Source organism: Arachis stenosperma, chromosome 10 (assembly GCF_014773155.1).
Source record: "Arachis stenosperma cultivar V10309 chromosome 10, arast.V10309.gnm1.PFL2, whole genome shotgun sequence".
Taxonomy (NCBI): Eukaryota; Viridiplantae; Streptophyta; class Magnoliopsida; order Fabales; family Fabaceae; genus Arachis; species Arachis stenosperma.
In genome coordinates, this window is record NC_080386.1 from 29,635,696 (window position 1) to 29,649,843 (window position 14,148).

At 30.1% G+C, this 14,148-nt stretch overlaps 1 protein-coding gene across 2 annotated transcripts; it reads left to right on the forward strand.

Annotated features, from left to right (window-relative positions):
- LOC130954049 (3beta,22alpha-dihydroxysteroid 3-dehydrogenase-like) lies at window positions 1-7,958 on the forward strand. Of its 2 annotated transcripts, XM_057880788.1 has the most exons (9): window positions 1-191; window positions 278-756; window positions 2,387-2,536; window positions 3,188-3,436; window positions 6,506-6,592; window positions 6,704-6,782; window positions 7,221-7,327; window positions 7,406-7,536; window positions 7,623-7,958. In XM_057880788.1, exons 2-9 carry the CDS (start codon window positions 418-420, stop codon window positions 7,729-7,731), a joined length of 1,251 nt encoding a protein of 416 aa, XP_057736771.1. In that variant the 5' UTR covers window positions 1-191; window positions 278-417; the 3' UTR covers window positions 7,732-7,958. The 2 variants fall into 2 exon arrangements, with proteins under 2 accessions (XP_057736771.1, XP_057736770.1); XM_057880787.1 differs by having other exon boundaries at window positions 20-756.
- Window positions 7,959-14,148: the final 6,190 nt, after the last annotated feature.

The window sequence follows — 14,148 nt, forward strand, 5'->3', positions numbered from 1 at the left end:
TTTCTTTCCCACACACATACACACATCATTTTCGTCCCCCTGCTTCTTCTTCTCTTTCCACTCAACCCCCTCGTGTGCTCCTTCTCCCTCCATTAATGCCCTCTCTCTCTCTCTCTCTCTCCCCCTCTTTCTCTGTCTAGAACTCTATATATATAAACACACATACATATACATACATATCTACACTACTAGTAAGTTATTTTTAATACCAATAATAACCTTAGCCTTTTACATTTTCCCATGTCTTCTTTCACATCACTACTCTTCTCTTGTGCAGCCATCGCCGCCTTCTTCATCCTCCTCCGGCGGTGGCGCTACTGCCGTCTCCGCCTCCCTCCGGGGAGCCTTGGCCTCCCCTTCATCGGCGAGACTCTACAGCTCATATCAGCATACAAGAGCGACAACCCAGAACCCTTTATGGATCGAAGAATGAACCGGTACGGTCCAGTCTTCACGACTCACGTGTTCGGAGAACCGACCGTGTTTTCGGCGGAACCGGAAATGAACCGGTTCGTTCTTGCGAACGAAGGGAAGCTCTTCGAGTGCAGTTATCCCGGTTCGATATCGAACCTTTTGGGAAAGCACTCGTTGTTGCTGATGAAGGGGAATCTTCACAAGAAGATGCACTCACTAACGATGAGTTTCGCAAATTCTTCGATCATAAAGGATCATCTTTTGGTTGATGTGGACCGGCTCATATGGCTCAACTTGGATTCTTGGTCCGACCGGGTTCTTCTCATGGAAGAGGCCAAGAAGGTTAGTTACTTAGTTATTAGTTAGGGATCGCATACATTGATTCTCTTGAGTTTAATGTTCATGTTTGATTTTTTTTTTATATAATTATATTAGGTATTGAAAGCGAGTTAAATATATTATTTGAATTATTTTTCTATGAATTTTAAATAAAAAAGGGTTCATATGAACTATTTGTTTGAATTTCTTTTACGTAACCGCGTGCTAAATTCGGTAGACTACCTTAAATAAGAGTTTCATGTGCTATTATTATGATTGATGGTTGTTGGGTGTTTTGTTATATATATTCTTGTAACAAATGTTTTTTCTTACATTAAATAGTATATTTATTAAATTTTGAATTTTTTTATTATGTGAAAAAAGATTAAAATTGATGTTTGTGTTTTTTTTTTTTGGTTTATTTTTTTTACATCTTATAGTGTTAGTTTTTTTATATTTCTTATCAATTATTTTTCATTACTTTTATTATTAAAAGTGGAAATTATAAAAAAAAAATTCCTCTAAAACAAAATTTTACTGAGTCAACTCGGTGACAGATCGAACGAGTCAGGTTTCTGAGAGCATCATCATCACATATCATGTGGTAGAGATGGTGGACCAGCACCTTCTTTCTGCACCACCTCATAATAATCATAATAATAATGTTATCGTTTGGATCTTGTTTGTTTATTTGCTTATTTTGGTTCAAAGTTAAATACCTCCTTTTCTCAAAGTGTCCAACTATAGCGCCCCAAGTAACATTTTTTTTTTTCTCACATCTAATTTTAACTTTATTATTTTTCTCAAGCTTGGGTTGATCGATGAGTATTTAGTTGAAAGCTTAGCTTGTTATAGATAGCATGTGATTGTGATGTACCTGATGGAAAATAATAGGGAATGGTGAGTCAGATTCTATGGCTCAGTGCAATGTGTCCAAATTCTTCCATTTCAATATTTCATTGCATATAAGTATATAAGATGAATCCCCACATCACGTTAACTTAACTGAAAAGGTTCTTTCAGCTAATAAATAATTCTGAATATAAACATTAGGTCATCATCATGTAGAGTAAGCATGCACATATATGAATATGTTTGTACATGCATGTGAAAACATTTCACCATTTCCTTTTGTTTTTCCTTTCTTTCTCTAACCCTACTGAACTTTTATATTCCCAAATAGCCAAATATGTATTATGTAATGATGTTGACTATGACATATTGTATGTATGAATTTAATTTGAATGGGGAACAAGTGTTAATATAAAAAAGTATTTATACAAATATTTAATTATGATTATATTAGTAAAAATGATTTAGTTAATAATAATAATAATAATAATAATAATAATAATTCATGATTGCATGTGTCATGAAACTATTTGCTAATAAAAAGAGACAACATAAATAATTAAATTTCTAACTCTTTTTTTCAAATCAGAGTTTTTTTTAGATTTATTTAATTTTTGTATAGCTTTTTTTTCTTTTATTTGTTTATTTTATTTTTAACTTTTAGATTCACTAAAAATCAAATTTTAAATCTTCAAGCCAAAAAATTCATACTATATTATAAAATTATTTATTTTAAAAATTTAAACTAATAAAAAATAATATAAATATTTATATCTCTAATAGCATGTTGTGTTGGTTGTAGATAACATTTGAGTTGACAGTGAAACAACTAATGAGCTTTGATCCGGATGAATGGACTGAGAATCTAAGGAAAGAGTACGTTCTTGTGATTGAAGGATTCTTCACTCTTCCATTCCCTCTCTTCTCTCCTACCTACCGTAGGGCCATCAAGGTGCATGCACCTTAAACTCATCATTTTTCTAATCACCTCTTCTTTTCTTTTCTATTTTTTCTCTAATTATTAATACTCTTATTGTTAGTTATTATTTTGCCATGGGGAAAACATGCATTAGCAATTATTAAACCTAATCAAATAAAATAGTATATAATCCACGTTATCCAGATACTGATCAACATATAGTATAATTATATATAAACTAATAATAATTATTTGGTTAATTCAAATAAATAATAATATAAAATATATATTTATCGTAATAATTTTTTATTTTTAATATTTTATTACATAATATAAAATATTTTTATTCGTTAAAAAATATTTAATTTAAATTTTTAATATATTTCATGATTGTTAGAGACAAATATATGCAAACATTATATATGACTCTGGTCCTCCTAATTAGAATAAATTCTTCATCCATTTCATTATAGTTATGTTATTTTGATTTCTTAGTCAAATATATTTAAATATTAAAATTAAATTAGATATATTTAACAATGTTAGAACGACTTATTAAATATGGAAAGAATAATACTGAACTTGTTATATATAGCTGAAATTATCTGATTATTCTCGACTATTATCCCAAACTTGTTATATATAACTGAAATATTAATACTAATATTGAAAATGAATTGGCAGGCAAGAACGAAAGTGGCGGAGGCACTAACGTTGGTAGTGAGGGAGAGAAGAAAAGGGAGTGAAAGTGATGGAAATAGAAAGAAGGACATGCTTGGGGCACTGTTGGCCTCCGGGGAGCAATTTTCCGACGAGGAAATAGTCGATTTTATGTTGGCTTTGCTCGTCGCCGGCTACGAAACCACCTCTACCATCATGACTCTTGCCGTCAAGTTCCTCACTGAGACTCCACTTGCCTTGGCTCAGCTCAAGGTATGCAATATATTTACTTGCTATAGAAGATAAAGATAATTAATTATTTTATTCACTTCTTGAATAATTATTTAAAGAAAAAATATTATTTTTGTTTATAATGTTTGGACTAAATTTTATTTTAGTCTCTATCATTTTAATCGTTCTATTTTTATTCTATAACATTTAAAATGGTATTAATATTATTTTTTCGCCAAATTTTTCACTAACACTTATCGAAAGAAATAAAAAGACAGTAAAAAAATGAAATTTAAATATTTTAAAATAAAAATAAGACGATTGAAACATTAAAGACGTATTTACTCCAAATGTGACCGCAAAAAATCAAAACAAACAAACTTATATAATATGCTGGTAACTAATAAACGTTGTTTAACTTAACATTCTAAGAGTTTATCTAATATGAAATATAAAGCCTATTTTTAATTGTTTTGATATATATAAATTTTATTTTATTTTATGAGTCTGCATGCATGTATATGGTTGTACATATGAGAAACCCCACCACCCTATGCATTATATAACCACCTTCCTTCATCACAATGTGGCCTTGCTCTCTTTGGACCTCATTTTCATTATCTAATCCTCTCCATCATTCTACCCTACCTCACCTAGGATGCTCTCAAGTTTTTTGAGTTTAATTAATAGATAAATTCCAATAAAATTTTCTTGTATTGCACAAAATAAAATAATAAACTAATAAAAAATTGAGTTGAAAATGGAAAGGTTTGAAGTAATACATACGACATTCTTTTTTTATATATGTATCGTTAATATCCTATATAATTTATATATTTAACTAACTTGCAGATTTTAAAAATATAATAATAAATTTTTTTTAATAATTTTCAATGATTAAAAAAATTAATTTTTATAATAACTTTAATAAAATATTTTTTTTGGTATTCTTAACCTATCTCGCACAAATTAGCAAAACTCACATAATTTAAGTTTTCAAGGAGGGTATTTAAAGTTGTAATATAATCAGGCAAAAATTATATTGAAACATTTTAAAGGAAAAAAGAAAGAAAGAAAGAAAACCTTGTCAGTGCTATAATTCTACTTTGTTGTTTTGTGAACATTTATGGTTAGATTCGATTAATTACATCTTATCCCGTTAAAACATTCACTTCAGTCAATACGATTGAAAGCTTGAAACTCATCATGCATTGGGTACGGGATCTTGGTAACTTCACCATTGATGACTTCCATATATAAGTTTTTGTTCATTAATTATAATTAAATTTTATAAATATTATAATTAAATCAATTTATATTAATAATTAGAATAGAATAAAAATATAAAATATAATAGTAACTAACATGAGAATTGTTTTTATAAAAAGTTGATTATAATACAAAATTATTGTAGTTATAAATTAAATTTTATTTTAAGTATAAATAATTTTTTACATGTACATTTAATATATAACTACTGTCATATCGACAAAAATAACTGTATTAATCGTATAAATATTATTAATTTATCAACCATGTAATGACTAATTTAATTATTATTCTTTTTATTACTTATAGAATATTTTTTCACTACATATAATAGTAATCTTCATTACATTAATTTTGTTTTGTTTATACCACTACGGCAAGTTAACTCAAAATTTTAGTAATTATTAGTAAAACAGAAATACAAAAAAATTGTAGAAAAGTGCAAAGCAAAACAAAGAAAAGAAAAAGAAAAGAGAAAAGAACAAATCAATGGACAAAATTATTACATGCTTGCCTTGCAATGCATTATGCATTCATCTCTTAATTCTTTGGGAGTGGATCTTTTAACCTTATTGCTACGTTTCTTTGGTGTCTGGAATGACGGAAATACCCCTTGCCACATCTTCTGCGTAATCTCCAATTCTCCACAGAAGGTATTTTTGTATGTGGCAGAGAGAACTTGTTTTGCTTCAGCTTAGGGAATCGTGTGACCCTAATTTTAATGACTATTTATGATTACACAATCCTAAAAATTTGACCATGTCATAAATACATGACTATTATTAATACAGAATTAAATTGGTGTCCCAATAGCACGAATTAAAGTCATTAGTAATGGATAATTTTAAGAGATCTATCTTGTGTTTTAAAGGTATATACTAAAAATATAAACTAAATTTTTTATTAAAAATATAAAAAATTTAAATACTTAATATATTTATTTTATATTATTAAATAAAAAGTTTAAAATTTTTTGTTTATATTAAATTTATCAGAGCTAAACTCTATCTTTATATAATTTATTTTAATAAATACATAATAAATATATTGATAATTTTATTATGTGTTCCAAAGACATATATTAACTAATCGCAAAAAAAAAAAAAAATAGTATATATTAACTAAACCTTTAAATTAATCGTTCCTTCGTACACTTTTTTTATGGGTATATAACATAATTTTTCTTCAGTAGTACTAATCTAATAATTATTCTTTCCAATTATTTTATATCGTTATTCTTTTTCATATATTTGTTTCAATTATTATAAATGAACAGAAAAAATTAATTATTAAATTATTTATATAAAATATATATCAATCCAAAATATATATTAAAAATATATATGACATTTAATTTAATAATTAAGTTTTTGTGTATACATAATATTTTTGTGTTTGTTAAAAGGTATGACTACAAAAAGAAATTAAATTAACGTTGATGTGTTATATAAATATCATTATTTATGAGAAAAAATAAAATTTTAAAAATAGACAGTTAATTAAAAATAGAGAGAATACTGGTACTTATGATTAGATCTTAATATTAAAATAAGGAAAATCTGTTTGTGTATCCAAATATTACATCCACTTTTTTTTTTAATAATCTTCTTTACGACATTCTCTTCTTTTTACTTTTTTTTTCTTTTTCAATATTATTGTGCTCAATTTTTTTTGTTAATATAAAATTATTAATATTTTATAAGTACCTACCCTTTTTAAGCTACCACAAACTATATATATATATTAAACTGCACTAACACATGGAATAAGAATTAGACTAATCGAAGATTGAATTGAATGTTCCTCAATTGATATCTGAAACTTAATTGTACAATTTAATAGGAAGAGCATGACCGAATCAGATCAAAGAGTAAAACAGATGCACCACTTGAATGGTCAGATTACAAGTCAATGATCTTTACTCAATGCGTAAGTAATTAACAGAAAGAATTTGTATCAAAATATTTATGTTGTTTTTGCAATTGTCCTATCTCTAAATTTTAACTTTGTGGATGCGGTTCATGGCTTCATGCAATGTAGGTTGTGAATGAGACCTTAAGGATGGCGAACATAATTGGTGGAATATTCCGGAGAGCAACCACAGACATATATATAAATGGTAAATTACTTAAAAAAGAAATTTCATGCACTACTTTACCATCAGTTATATTATGTTCCCTCCTCTGTCTTTCTTGTATCTTCTATTGTCATTTTTTGGTATATTGTTGTTGAAAAAATTTACGAGTTGAAGTTACTAACACTTTTCTCTTATTTTTTCAATTCTCTGTTTTTTTAATCAGTATATTTCAATCCATATTCAAATACAGATATACCAAAAAATGGTCAATAAAGACCAAAATGAAAAGAACTATATTAGACTTCACATTTCAAGAAATGATATTTGCATTTTTTTTCTTAACACGTTTTTTTATAATATAAAATACAAACGTTTAATACCAAAAAGTAAAAGGTAAACAAAATTATATACAAAGTGGTAGATATAAGATTCCTCGTTGAATTTCCACCATAATTTTGAATGCTTGGGTTGCAATAATAGGTTACACAATTCCAAAGGGATGGAAGGTATTTGCATCATTTCGTGCTGTACATCTTAACCCAAACCATTTCAAAGATGCACGTAGCTTCAATCCATGGAGATGGCAGGTGCATATATACACCTTTTGTTGTTTGATTTCTAATATTTTATTTGTTCAAATAATTTTGATCGGAAATATTTGACAGAATAACTCGGAGGCAACGATCCCTGTAAATATATACACACCATTTGGAGGAGGGCCAAGGCTGTGCCCTGGCTATGAGCTTGCCAGGGTTGTTCTTTCCGTCTTCCTTCACCGCTTCATGACCATCTTCAGGTATAATAATTAGTTATTTTTGTCTCTCTTTGCTGCTTTAAAGATGTAATTCACATTATTAATACGATATTATGTTATAATGGCAGTTGGGTACCTGCTGAGGAAGATAGGTTGGTGTTCTTCCCTACGACTAGGACACAGAAGAGGTATCCCATCATAGTGAAGCGTAGGGAGGAGTCAAGTCCTTGTATATAGCCCCATGAAAGAGCACCATGTAGAAGAGAAAAGAAAGAACAAGAATCTTAGATTGTAGATCAGTTTAAGCTGTTAATGTTCATTATTATGTAATAAATAAGAACAATAATAAAATTATTATTATTATATCTACTTGCATGTTGGCTTTTAAGATATGACTTTAGATGATTCTTTCATGTCTAGTAGAGTATACCAACAATAAATCATTATTTAAAAGCCTTCGCGTACTTGTTAGTCCACTGCACAAAGCAAGCTAATCTAATATTAAGAGAAATATTAAGACGTGGTGGTGAATTTGTGTCTGCCGGTCATTAGGAGAATTTTCATTTTTTTTTCACACAATCCTGTGAATATGACATGATTTTTCAGGTCTAATTCTTATAAATATTCAATTTAACATGTTGATGAGATGCAATTCAAGCTTTTTTTGATCTAATTCTCCTTCATGTTCTCTTGACATTCACAATCTATAGTAGTAGTTTCTTTGTTAAACCCACGGTTTCAGTCATATCTTATTGATGAACTGATAAGTCTTCAACAGCTTAAGGGACATGTCAGAGATTTAAGATGCATGTGAGTATCAGAAAAAAGAACGCTTCATTTGCATGCCATGATGGCTGAGATTTTCTGTTTTAACTTTTAAGCATGACCATTTCTTTTGCAATAGCTATGTGATACAATAGTCAAAACTTGATCTCGTAACTTTCTTTTTTTTCTTCCTAAATTAAATTATTTTAAAATATGATAAAAATACATATTCGTGAATTGAGACGATTTAAATTAACGAAAAAAAATGATGTGGCAAACAAAATTTTTTATACCGCAACTAATTAAGATTCTAATATTAGTAAGTTATGTCACGCTTTTTTATTAATAGGACATTTTTAACATATTTTTAAATTATTTAAAAATATTTTTGTTATAACAAAATTTAAAAATATTTTTATTAGCATCAAGATAATTTAAGTGTATTTTTTCTGATTTATCTTTTTTTTGGGCGCTTGAGTTTGCCCTTTAATTAAGATGTTGTTTGTCCTTTTGATAGTGGTCATTCACTATTACATATATGCTCAAATGGGCCTTCAATTGTTGTCAACAAAAAAGGGGTCTTGGGCCCATTGTTAACGCAAAAACTATTGTAAACAGTATGTTTTCAAGTCGGGTCTCCAAAAAAGGAAGTGTAGCAAGATAGTCAAAACGCGGCAGTGTTAACCCTTTAATTTAACTATGAAACATCGTTATATTGGTACAAATTACTATTCATACAATTATAGGCGAGGGAGTGGATCCTCTCCAATGGAAAAAAAATTGGATGGTGTCCAGTGGAGGATCTCACCTTTCATTGTTCTCTCTCTCCTATTTAATTTTGGTCCCACTTATAGAATTAAAGGTGAGAGATCACATTTTATTCTCTCAAGTGTTAGAAAAAATGGAGAGGATCCATTTCCTTATAGGCGAAGCTTCATAGATAAGAGGGGAGGCAGTGACCCCCAAAAAAATTTTTATAAAAAAAAATTAAGAATACTCTCTCTTTAAAAATTTATGCCTTTTCCACTCCCTAGACTCTATGGACTTGCCAGTTTAGGCCATGGACTAATTATTATCATAAGAAAAAAAAAGCCTAATAAGTCATATATAGTTTCTGATGTACACGTTTATAAACGAGCCTTAACTCACATGGCATATCTCTCCTTTCTCATCTTAAACGTCGCAGATTCAAATTCGACCGGTTGTAATCAGAGAGAAAATTGTGGTAAGTGTGAGGAGTGTGTGGGTGTGTTGTGTACCTAGGATTGGGAGTTGTCCAATCCATCGACCAAAAGAAATTAAAAATAAAAATCACTTATTTTTTCTCTTTCTTAGCTCCACTTTCTAACAAAAAAGGAAACAGAACAGTCGAATAGTCAATCCGACGGTATAAATTTCATCGATAATAATTTGTCTATAATTTTTAGTTGCAAGTCAACAAATAAGTTTGAATCGCAAAGTTTATTATTAAAAAAAAGGAGACAATTCAATTAAGTAGAAAAATTAGATTTAAAATGCACCAAACTGTCAAGTACAAAAATTGAACAAAAATAAATCAGAAATCAAAAGAACAATACTAATGAGCATTAGAGATTATGTTATACTTATACTAATACATTACATAAAGAATCAACCATACCAAATTATTTATGATACTAACAATTAACTAATTTATCGTCCACAGGATCAACCATACATTGTCATAAATTAAGCCAATTCAATAGCCAAATCAAACATCAATTCATAACCAATAAAAATTTTATTGTCAACTATCATTAATATTAATCATATGAAATAATTCTAAAAGTTGAAAAGTAAATATATTTTTTTAGTTGTCTAAGATTCAGTCCTGGTTCTTCAATTAAATTTGATATTATTTTGTAGAAATCTGCAACAGTAAAAAAGAGTCCAATAAAAAAACAACAAAAAATAAAAAAGATAAAAGAACTACTGAGACACTAAATTAATAATCAATAATAAGCAGTATATAAAATAATGTGAAATCTATGTATGAGTTACTTGAAAGAGAATAAGTTACTATATATACTCATTTTTATTATTAACTTCTGCCTTCACATCTTCTAGCTTTATGGGTCCATCATAAATCATTTTAATCATGGCAAAAATAAGATGTGCCAACAAATCTATGATTATCACTTTACACCAAACAATGCTTAATTTAATGCAACAACAAAATGCTGGTCTAGACTTAGAAAGATGTGTCACATATATATATAAACTGCAATGCATCTCGAATCAATTGCAATACTAGAATATGTTCCACGGACAAACCAAAAAATAGCATGGCAAACCACAAGCATAGTGTGAATTAACCACAACATAAAATTAACATTAAGGCCACTAAAAATCAAAATTCTAACACATAACTTGCATCAAATACTTAAGCAATAGTAATATAAGACTCCAGATTTTCAGAAAAAATAAATAATAAATTATTTATAATTTATTATATTTATTCGCAATTATATTTTCAAAGGATTTTATATTAAACCGGGCATTTTTTTATTTATGATTTACAATTTTAGAAATTAAAAAATAATAAGAATTTTATATGTTTAATTTTGAATATTTAGATTTTGAGTTTTATTTTATAATTTTAAAGGAAATTGATTTTATTATCTCTAATTCATGAATTAGAGTAATTATTTAAAAAAAATTGTAAATTTATGAAGAAATAGTACTTTCTTTTAAATATAATTTTGTTGGATTAAAAATTAGTTTTTAATTACTATATATTCTTAATTTTTATTAAAATTAATTATCAAACTACCCAAAAATTCCTAAATTAAAACTCTAACTTTAATTTAACGTTAACACAACACACACTCCCTTACTCTCTAAAACCCAAGCCGCACACCCCTCCCCCCAGCACCAAACACACCCACACGGAGAAAAGAAAAATGGAAGGAAGAAGAGAAAAATCGGAAAGAAGATAGGGAGAGATATGCTAGGAGAAGAAAAGAGAGGAGGAGGTGTCATTGGCTGCTGCCGCCGAGCCTGCTCCATCGTCAATTGTCGCGTTCTGCGGCAGTCGTCGCATGCATCGCCGTCTGAGGAGCGTCGCCGAGCTGTCACGTTATTGTTGGGTTTTCATCGACGTTGACTTCTCTAGGAGGGGAGGACGTGTGAGAGACAGGTGACAAATCGAGAGAGAGCAACGCCAAGAGGGAGAGAGGTTACTGTAACACCCTACCAAACAGAGTCTTATGCTTAAGTCATAAAGCTGAGGTGGCAATGTATTACGACCTCTAAAAGTAAAAATGTATAAATATATAATAATAATAGTTGAAAGAAATTTATATCGAGGAGCCTGTGAAGAAAAGTTTAAAACAATAGTCGTAATGCTCACGTAAACGAAAAACTTGCGTACGAAGAAAATTAAGGTTCATAAACCTAAATATATAAAAAGTAAGAGTAGGGAGTCAAGGATACAAAATAACAAGCTCCTAACTCAGCATGTGAAGTTAAGGTTGGGCAAAGAAATATTTACATACATATATACGTATCTGATGAGCGGATAATTTATACGCTTTTTGGCATTTTTTTTAGTAGTTTTTAGTAGGATCTAGCTACTTTTAGAGTTGTTTTCATTAGTTTTTATGCTAAATTCACATTTCTGGACTTTACTATGAGTTTGTGTATTTTTCTGTGATTTCAGATAATTTCTGGCTGAAATTGAGGGACCTGAGCAAAACTCTAATAAAAGGCTGACAAAGGACTGCTGATGCTGTTGGATTCTGACCTTCCTACACTCGAAATGGATTTTCTGGAACTACAGAACTTTAGATGGCGCGCTCTCAACGGCATTGGAAAGTAGACATCCAGAGCTTTCCAGCAATATATAATAGTCCATACTTTATTCAAGATTAGATGACGTAAACTGGCGCTCAACGCTAGTTCCATGCTGCATTCTGGAGTCAAACGCCAAAAACACGTCACGAACCAGAGTTGAACGCCAAAAACACGTTACAACTTGGCGTTCAACTCCAAAAAAAGCCTCTGCACGTGTAAAGCTCAAGCTCAGCCCAAGCACACACCAAGTGGGCCCCGGAAGTGGATTTCTGCATCAATTACTTACTTTTGTAAATCCTAGTAGCTAATCTAGTATAAATAGGACATTTTATTATTGTATTAGACATCCTGGATTGTATTTTTGATCCTGTGATCACGTTTTGGGGGCTGGCCATTCGGCCATGCCTGGACCACCATCACTTATGTATTTTCAACGGTGGAGTTTCTACACACCAGAGATTAAGGGTGTGGAGCTCTGCTGTACCTCGAGTTTTACTGCAATTACTACTATTCTCTATTCAATTCAGTTTATTCCTGTTCTAAGATATTCGTTGCACTTCACCATGACGAATGTGATGATCTGTGACACTCATCATCATTCTCCCTTATGAACACGTGACTGACAACCACTTCCGTTCTACCTCAGACCGAACGCATATCTCTTAGATTCCTTAATCAGAATCTTCGTGGTATAAGCTAGAATTGATGGCGGCATTCATGAGAATCCGGAAAGTCTAAACCTTGTCTGTGGTATTCTGAGTAGGATTAATGGATTGAATGACTGTGACGAGCTTCAAACTCGCGATTGTTGGGCGTGATGACAAACGCAAAAGAATCAATGGATTCTATTCCGGCATGATCGAGAACTGACAGATGATTAGCCGTGCTGTGACAGAGCATTTGGACCTTTTTAACTGAGAGGATGGGATGTAGCCATTGACAACGGTGATGCCCTACATACAGTTTGCCATGGAAAGGAGTAGGAAAGATTGGATGAAGGTAGTAGGAAAGCAGAGATTCAGAAGAAACATAGCATTTTCATACGCCTATCTAAAATTCCCATCAATGATTTACATAAGTATTTCTATCTTTATTTTCTGTTTATTTATTATTATTATTATTCAAAAACTCCATAACCATATATTATCCGCCTAACTGAGAATTTCAAGATGACCATAGCTTGCTTCATACCAACAATCTCCGTGGGATCGACCCTTACTCACGTAAAGTTTATTACTTGGACGACCCAGTGCACTTGCTGGTTAGTTGTGCGAGGTTGTGAAGAAAGTGCTGAGTTAGTAAATGCGCACACCAAGTTGAATGCCATTATTAGAGATCACAATTTCGTGCACCAAGTTTTTGGCGCCGTTGCCGGGGATTGTTCGAGTTTGGACAACTGACGATTCATCTTATTGCTCAGATTAGGTAATTTTCTTTTCATTTATTTTCAAATTTTTTTTTTCAAAAAATTTTCTCCTTCTGTTTTCGAAAAATCCTTCAGAGTTTTTAAGAATGAATTCTAGAGTTTCAAAATGGTATGCTGAAGCTTGGCTGGCCATCAAGCTTTAGACTAACCTGGTATGATTCCTGGAATTTTGATTGAGGACTTTGAATTCATTACTTCCTTTTTCTTATTTGTTTTCGAAAAAAATAAAATAAAATACAAAAAAAGTTTAATAAAATCATAAAAACCAAAAATATTTTGTGTTTCTTGTTTGAGTCTAGAGTTAAGTCACAAGTTTGGTGTCAATTGCATGTTTTAATTTTTAAATTTTTTTTTCGAAAATTGCATGCATGCATAGTATTCTTCATGATCTTCAAGTTGTTCTTGATGAATTTTCTTGTTTGATCTTCATAATTTCTTGTTTTGTGTTGTATGGTGTTTTTCATATGCATTCTTGCATTCATAATGTTTGAACATTAAAAATTTCTAAGTTTGGTGTCTTGCATGTTTTCTTTTCTTGAAAATTTTTCAAAAATAAGTCTTGATGTTCATCTTGATCTTCAAAGTGTTCTTGGTGTTCATCTTGACATTCATAGTGTTCTTGCATGCATTATGTGTTTGATCCAAAATTT

Excerpts from the sequence above, each read along its gene's own strand:
- LOC130954049 (XM_057880787.1), top strand. The coding sequence starts at position 241 with ATGTCTTCTTTCACATCACTACTCTTCTCTTGTGCAGCCATCGCCGCC. Across the intron at positions 2,537-3,187 it reads CCTACCGTAGGGCCATCAAG|GCAAGAACGAAAGTGGCGGA; the intron begins GTGCATGCACCT and ends ATGAATTGGCAG. Across the intron at positions 3,437-6,505 it reads TTGCCTTGGCTCAGCTCAAG|GAAGAGCATGACCGAATCAG; the intron begins GTATGCAATATA and ends ACAATTTAATAG.